Source organism: Quercus lobata, chromosome 11 (genome assembly GCF_001633185.2).
Source record: "Quercus lobata isolate SW786 chromosome 11, ValleyOak3.0 Primary Assembly, whole genome shotgun sequence".
Lineage (NCBI taxonomy): Eukaryota > Viridiplantae > Streptophyta > Magnoliopsida > Fagales > Fagaceae > Quercus > Quercus lobata.
The window spans coordinates 48,555,341-48,564,170 of NC_044914.1; the positions used below are offsets into that span (position 1 = coordinate 48,555,341).

The window sequence follows — 8,830 nt, forward strand, 5'->3', positions numbered from 1 at the left end:
AATATAATTAGGGCCTATCAAACGAGGCTTTTGGCAGTGACAGCCACCATAATCAGCCAAATAGTGGAAATAAACAAACTAATAAGCAGATACCAGTGGAACAACTTCAACGTTTGTCATTCAAACTGTCACAATGCAAACAAAACTCCATGAAAAATGATAAGTCGAGGCATCACTCACGTGGTATGGGTTTAGTGTGAGGATGCAACAGGTGTATCATTTCCCAAATATATCCTACTTTCTGTTGACAGGGTTGTTCATGTCACCAAAATCATTGGGTTAAGGGGGGAAGAAACAAAGGCCCAAGGGCCTAAATAAATAAGGAAATCATGCTCTCTAGGACACATGAATACAAATAATAAGTTGAAGACATAACAGCTATAAACCTCACAGAAAGTTTGACTTGGAGTATATTAAGATTTGCATCACTAAGGCATATGCCCTCAACTTTGTGTAACAAAAATTCTGTAAATTCAAAGAATAAAAGTTCACCATTTAAGTAAACATAACTGTCTTGATCATGTTAATAGTATCAATAATATTGATTTTCACAATCATCTCACAAACATACCACTAGTAACAACAGATTAACAAAACCCCTTGTTCTATCCTCAATGTGTTAACAAAAATAAAAGAAATCATATCCTAGACATCAAGAGAAGGTGATAACAATCACCTTGAATACATAAAGGGTGTGAGGAAGGCCAATAACTAAACGCTGTGGATATTTAAAAAAATAAATCAATAAAAAAATGAAAACGAATTTTCACACCAATAGAGAGATATTAGACATAAGCATATATGAACAAGCTGCAACACTTGGTCCAGTAGATTAAAAGGGAACAAAATTCATCAAATGCTGATATCTAGCAAAGAAGCTAAATTACTATAATCAAGGAAAGGTACTTTTTGGGATGAGAGAAGATGAAATAAGCAGCTTATTATCACTCACTTTTTATGATCATCATTAAGATATGGTCATTTAAAAGTTATTTCCTATAACCGCGAAGCTGCTGCAGTATAACCTAATTTCATCATTGACTACACTGCAATTGTTGAAAATGACCAAGTAGCTTTCTGAGAGAGGAATGAGGCTGGCCAAAGCTATTTGAATCGGTTCCAAGCTATTCAAGCGAATGCTGACTTGTCCTGCAATTGTTGAAGATGACCAAGTAGCTTTCTGAGAAGAGGAACGAGGCCGACCAAAGCTATTTGAATCTGTTCCGAGGTATTTAAGCGAATGCTGACCTGTCCTGCCCCCCTATTATTCAGATTGGCACGAGCAATCAAGTTTGAAGACCGTCCCACAGGGATCTGTGACTGTATATTTAAACCAATGGCAAGATCACCATGCCAATCCATGACAGAAAGACCTAGAGTTGAAAGAGAACGACCAAGAGGATAATCCTTATCTCTCAACTGTGCCTCCAAACTACCACCATAAGCAACATCACCACGAGCCGTCATTGCGCCACCAGTCATAACCAACCTGAACCGTTTATTAGCAATCAATTTGTCTTCAACTTTCAATCCAGCTGATAAGGCATCACCCAAGAGAGTAACTGAGACACCAGCAGTTGCCCTGTTCTTCCTAGAATTACTAAACCTTGTCTCACTCCGTAGAGTGTAAGCTAAATCCTTTCCAACAGACTGCATATCAAAACCTACTGAAGTTGCTTTCCCTTCACCGTGCTTTATTGAACTGGCTACTTCCAGTTGGACATTGGCATCCTTTTTATCCTTTGTAACCTGGCTTGAAAAAGATAAGGGTATTTTGTCTCTAACCACAAACAATCTTTCTACATTTATTCCTTCATAACCAACATCATGGTCCCAACCATGGCTGTCTAGAACAGGCCTTACAAACCACTGATTGGTTGAATCAAGATGGCGATACCGGTAAGTAGGATTATCAGAATCGAAAGAAGCAGGTAAGTTATAATCAGCTGAGGGAATTGGCAAAGATGCGCCCCCACCACTTTCTTCTTCTACATTCTCACTGAAGTCACTAGGCATATCCTTTGCCGAAGATGCCATCTTCTTCATCATCTTCCGTCTCTTTTTCTCCTCCTTCAACTGCTTCTTCATAAAAAGCTTTTCCCTATATTCCAACTCATCAAAATATGCCTTCTTCTGAGATTTAGAGAGCCTTGCCTCCTGGGCCTTCGTCAGACGTTTAAATGGTGGCAATTCATCAAATTCTGTTTCCTCATCAGAATCTGACGACTCATCAAGATCATCATCTACATCATCATCATCACCAAACTGCTCCTCAGGCAGCTTCACCTGTTGTCTTGATTGGAGAAGGGAAGAGAGAAGGAAAGGTAAAGGAGGTGCTCTTGTTCGATTTGGGAAAGGCTTGCCAGGGGGACTATCTTGCAATTTTAAAAGTGCGTTTGCTTCAGCCAAAATCTTTGATGCAAAAGAGAGCAGTAACAAATGAGGCTTCCAAACCTGACCATTTGGCAGCACTCTCTGCCCAGCCCTATTTGTTCTGCATGCCGAATGGTTCTCTACTAATGAAACAGGATTCATAAGCCGCATATCTCCAGCTGCTTGACGAATGGCTTGCTGGACAACATGAGAACGCTGGGTCACAAACATGTCGTAACTAGAAGCAGTACCATTTGGACCATCAGGTGGAGCAGAGGCTGCATGAGTTAAGACCACAATTGCATTGAACCATATAGATGGACCAAATATCTCAGTAATGGTGCGCAAGAGTGGCATATCACTAAAATCCCTGCTCTGCATGTCCAATCTATCAAGATACAATACAATATCTGGAGGAGTTTTCTTGATAAAGCGCTTAACAGAGTGGAGGATCTTCTCATTCTGCCGCTGGTCTGACAAAGAAGGGAGAAGGCCTGGAGTGTCAATGACACGTACCTTAATCCCCTGCACCGTTCCCACAACATCCTGCACCTTCTTTGTACCCATTTGAAAAGCATCAGTGCTGAACTTAACTTCATCAAATATTGAATTGATGGTTGCACTTTTACCAACTCCTGTCTTCCCAAGGACCATAATTGTACAAGAGAAATCAAGGGGCTCCTGCCCTGCTGCCTCAAGCTGCTCTGCCATTGCACTCGCACGGTCAAAGCTAAACGCACCAACACGACCCCCATTTCTCCCTCGCAACTGCTCAGCTAATCCCAGTCTGTACAAAACCTGTGCCACAACAACATTATGGGGAGTCTGTCCAAGCCTATGTGCAAGCCGTAAAAATTTCACTCTTATCATTTGGAGTTTTTCCCGAGTCTCATCATACTCCTCAGCATCCCCATTAACAGCATCCTCGATTTGCTGGTTTTGCATATGAGATGCACTACCATTCACACGAGGCTGCTGAACAACCCGAGGTGCAGGTTCCAATAGTGGGGCAGCACGACCAAGGCCAGCAGGGCGAGCAGGGGGAGCAGGATTTGTGGATTTTCCAAATGAAGAAGCAAGCTCTGGTGCTGGCTGTATCTCCTCTTCTCCATTACCTCCAGGTCTTTTCTTCTCTTGCTGAGTATTTTCTACCTTCGTTTTAATCTCCTCAGCCACAACATGGCTGTTGGAAGCTTCATGAACTTCTTCATTAGTATGCTGAAGTTGGGAAACTTTATTATCCTCTCCTCTCAAGGCAGTTGCAGCACCCTGAAACTTTTCAGAATTCTCAGTTTTAGACAATTCAGCAGAAGGTGAGCTTTCAATTACTGAAATTTCTTTCACAGATGTATGCAGATCAACTGAAATGTCTTTCAGTTCAGAAGTTTCCACATGACGCTCGGAATCCACTCCAACTTGAGTATCTTCCACTTTCCCATTCCTGTAATCCCGATGTTCTGTGTCCTTATAAGATGAAGTGTCCCTTGGTACATCACTGCTATCATCTTTGCAGGTTGGAACAAGGCCAGCTATAGCATCTTTCAGTTCCCTGCTGCTGTTGTCTTGGCATTCAGTACCCAAGTTATTCTCCTTCCGTTCCTCAACATTACCACCTTCATTCAAAATCTCCCTATTCAATTCAGATTCTACAGGAGACTCAATAACACTTCCTTCCAACTTATCACAACCTCCACTTTCTGCTTTTTCATCTACAGTCATTTGCTCCAAATTCACATCATCAGAATCCTTATCTTCAGACTTTTCAATCACTAGACCAGACTTCACATCCACTTCATCCTCACCCTTCAAGACTTCCTCTTCTCCACCAGCACCAATCTCAGATACCTCCTTTCCACCATTTTCTCCACTATCAACAACCACATCTTCCCTCGACCCATTAAATTCATCATTCTCTACCTCCTTTTCAGTCCCTCCCTCATCAACCCCATCCTCCACCACCACCCCATTAACACTCTTCCCATCCACCAAAGATTCCACCTTGTCTTCAATACTCCCAACCACCTCCAAAGATGCAACCTCACTCGCCTCCTCAAACTTCTCAACCTCATATCCACCATTCAAATTGTCATCTACCCCTCGCAAACCCGACTCACCAACCACCTCAACATTCCTATCTCCCCCACCAACCCCACCATCCAATGAATCATGCTCCTCCAAATCCTTTGTGTCACTCATTGCCTCCTCAAAAACCTCCTCACCATCCAAATCCTTAACTTCATCAGACCCCACCACAACCCTCCCTTCCTCCTCTACTCTCCCCTCAATCACCCCAACTTCCACACTCTTCTCTCCCTTTTCATACCCATCAACAACCCCAACACCATTTTCCATCCCGGAAAAAATCCTCAAAATGTTGCTTCCAAAAAAACCTAGATTCACCAAAACCCAGAAACACCCATTTCACCAAACATGTTAATAATCAATAAAAACCCAACATACCCACCAAATAATTAGTCAAAATCAAACACCCAATAAATAAATAAATAAAATCACATTTTTAATCCAAAATCATAATAGATCTTTCTTCTTTCACATAATTAATCCATTATTAGCTTAACAAACTCAGATCCTCAAAGAGTTCTGCATGGTCCTTATTAGGGTTTTACAAACAAACAAAAAACACTAAAGCATATTAAACAAAACGAAACAAAAAAACACAAATAAAGAGTAACGAAGTACAAAGAAAGCTTACCTGCTATTCTGGATAATACAGATACAGGCTTTTAGAGAGAGAAAGTGTGCAAATTTGAGAGAGAGAGAGAGAGAGAGAGGAAATGTGTGTGTGTGTAGAGAGAGTGAGAGAAGAAAATGTGTTAGTTTCATATACGATGTTTTTTTTTTTTTTTTCAATTCATATTAATCTTTCTACTTAACTTTTTTTTTTTTTTTTTGGGATGAATTACGGATAAGAGTTTGATCGACGGTTGAGAACGAGTTTTCATGTGGGGTTGTGATCTGACGGTGGAGATTGACTCATTGGTATCATCGTGAAAGACGCCAAATCAGGCTGACGTGGACGCGAATTACAAAAAATAAAAACAAAATAAAAATGATTGCCTGCTTTGACAATGTATTGTGGTAGACGAATCTAGACCGTTCGTGTGTGTGTAAGTGAGTTGATGGCTTGATGGGGAAGTGTGTGTGTGGCCCACATAATAGTAATTATGTTTTATTGTGATATCACATGGGCAAATCTATAACGTTTGCTTAGTTAGATGAAACCTAGAGTCTAGGAAAAGTTTTGTATTCGCTGAGGTCATTTTCATTTTCATAACAATTTTATGTGAAGTATCGTGAGTGATTGGTTATTTATCATTTTTACTTGAAAAAAATTTTTTTTTTTTATTTACAGCCTTTCATATCATAAGTGTAGCAAAGTTGTGACATGAAATTATGCGATCTTAACTTTTTTTTTCGTTAGATTAAAGTGTAAACATAAGATCAAGTGAAAGAGGTTTGTAAGAATATATAACGTGATGAGATGACATGAACAAGCTCAACCAAACTCTTTGATTCGGTCTTAAAGGGTAATTAAGGTCGAGCAAAAAGAGTGGATGAGATCAAGCTAGCTAACCCTACTATCAACCTAAGCACCTATCTGAAAGAGAATCTCAAGAATCATGGAATTGGCTTTTAGAGTCTCATCCTTGAGAATCAAAAAGATAAGAACTTCCATCTATCCTCCCTTTCTCTTTTTGATCAAGTGGTTTCCTTTTTTATCTTGTATTGAATTCCATATTTGAAAATAAAGTCAATCAAGTCATGTAAGCGAATGTCACTCCCCAATTTGAATCTTAATTGCATTCAAATGCCAAGGACCTTGGTTTACTTTTGGAGCCAACCATCAAAAGTCTTATATAAGGTTTACACCAAAACCTTGTAAGGACTAAATTCGCTTCCATATGAGGTTTACACAAAAACCTTAGTCATTACCTTGCAAATCACATTTTAAGCCCCGATATTTATAAACTTACATATCTAAGAATTCCACACTAAACCAAACTTATGACCCTGAGATGCTATCTTCTTATTTCTTGTAGGTGTCCATTGATTGAGGTTCGGTTGTATGTTCAATTAAATCAAAAATAGAATATTATTATGGTCACATTTAAGTATAAAATTTTTTGGTGGATGGATCATCCCCTAACTTCTTTTATGAGGTGGGTTCTAATTAGCTTAATTGGTAAAATCTCTTATTGTCAAATAAGAGATTTGAGGTTCAATCCTCGCCTACTCCAAAAACTAATTGATGTCTTTGTTTGATAATAAAAAAATATTATCATGAGTAAACATCATAAATTAAAATTCTTTTATTAAAAAAATTTGTAAAAAAATAAATAAAAACTTCTTTACAAGGGAAAAGTAAAAGAGAAATTGTAATTATGGAACTGAAACTTGTTATGATCATATCAAAATAATAATTTACATGATACGCAAAAAAAATAAAAATAAAAAAAATAAAAAAAAATTACTGTGTAATTCGCAAATCATTGATTGGAAATGTACAAAAAGTAAATAAATCAATCAAGGTTTATCAAGCAAAAATGATTGGTTGTGATTCGATTTGGTATGATACATGCACCTAACTTATAAAACACAGTAATTTCAAGTAGGATTGTTTCATCTTTGATATAATAAACAAAAGATGTTAAAAATAGTTAACCACAAACTTAAATTATCATCAAAACATCTTTATTATGCAGGAAATAAAAAAGTATTGTCAAACCATTGAATATACCGACGAAGTTGAAAGAGTTTTATTGTACATCTAGGTCAATTCATATTTCTATTTGTGATTTTGTCCATTGACATAGTATATGTTGAATTTGATTTTGACAATAAATAAAATATATACACTGACGCATTTCGTCTTCTATGATATAGATTTGTGACTTTTGATTTATATAATTTTTTTTAGTGCATTTGATCATCTTTGAGATGGATAAATTCCACAAAACCTATATTCAACTCCCTGATGGCAACTATATCTCTATGAAACTGCTTAATTATTAATTTATATTATCTTGCCATCCAATTCCACCAAGAGCCATTCTATCACGCTTCATATAATTATGACAATTGCATTTACATAATCATCACAAACAATTTACAACAACATACAGCTTCATATAATTTAATAATTATGACAATTGCATTTACACATAAACATCACAAACAATTTACAACAATATATATTTTTTATTTTTTATTTTTATCAACGGTTTGGGATTGAGTCACGAGATTGCATTAACAACAATTGCAAATTCCAAAATCCTAGAAAAATAAATTATGGAAAAAGTTATCGGATGCCCTAAGGGCATTGGTTTATGAAATATTTAAAAAAAAAAATTTATGAGAAAAAAATGGACTTTTTTTTACAGTTTTTATATTTCTCATGAAAGTGGTATTAAAAGTTTTTTAAAATAATTCATTAATAAATGTCCTAAGCAATGGTAGCTCTAAAAAAATTTTCTAGGGTAGTCATTAAAATTTAAAAGTAATCATATTAGTCCGTAAAAATTTCATAAGGGCCAATTTTGCACAGCCAATCACAAAAAAATCACCTAAATCAACTTATGTATTTATTGTCCAAAATGCATTTATAGTTACAGTAACTGTGCAATTATGTATAGTTAATATTCACATGCAAATTTGTTTTTTAATACTTTATTTACTCATATACACACAGAGATGATTTGGGAGAGTAGCAAAAAATTGATAATGAAATAATACTTTAATGAAATGTAATGTAAAATCAATAATTTAATGTTGACGTTTTTGAAAAGTAGTTATGTAAAATAAAATAAATAAATAAACTAGGTTTTTATGCTAACATAGATAGGAATTTTTGCACTAGTTAATGTGAATGCTCTGAAAGACTTAAATTATACAAAATCTAATAAAAAGAGAACTTAAGTATATTGTCAACACAAAAAAAAAAAAAAAAAAAAAAAAAAAAAAACCACACACATAAATACATGGAGTTTTATAATGAATATTCAACTCAACTCTAATTTTTGTTGTTGCAATATTTTTTGTTGTGTGCATTACTCTATTAAAAAGAATTTTTCTTAATACTTTAATTTTTATTGTGGCCATAGTTTTACTCTATTAACAATTTAACTCAACTTTTTTTTTTTTTTCATTTTTGTTGTGTCCACAACATTATTTTTGTTGTTACTCAACTTATTGATTTTTGTAATTGTGTTTACACTTATTAGTCTTTGTAACTATATTTTAGGGTGTTTATTTTTTATTTATGGTAGACCAAAAAAAATATTTTAAAAATATTATATATAATTTTTTTTTCAAGGCCAGGTGTTCATTTGAACACCTTAATCATGTTTATGGAGCCGCCCTACTAAGGGCACTCATTAACCCATAAATTATTGGGTGGCACTTGTGTCTAGTGGCCAGTTCCACTAGACACGTGATG

General features: G+C 36.0%; 1 protein-coding gene across 1 annotated transcript; it reads right to left on the bottom strand.

The window, feature by feature from the left end:
• Window positions 1–727: 727 nt before the first annotated feature.
• Window positions 728–5,190, bottom strand: LOC115967978 (translocase of chloroplast 120, chloroplastic-like). The gene is made up of 2 exons (XM_031087164.1): window positions 5,087–5,190; window positions 728–4,763 (listed from the first exon to the last, which is right to left on the bottom strand). The coding sequence occupies exon 2, from the start codon at window positions 4,723–4,725 to the stop codon at window positions 1,129–1,131; it is 3,597 nt and encodes a 1,198-aa protein (XP_030943024.1). The 5' UTR covers window positions 4,726–4,763; window positions 5,087–5,190; the 3' UTR covers window positions 728–1,128.
• Between the last annotated feature and the right edge of the window lie 3,640 nt (window positions 5,191–8,830).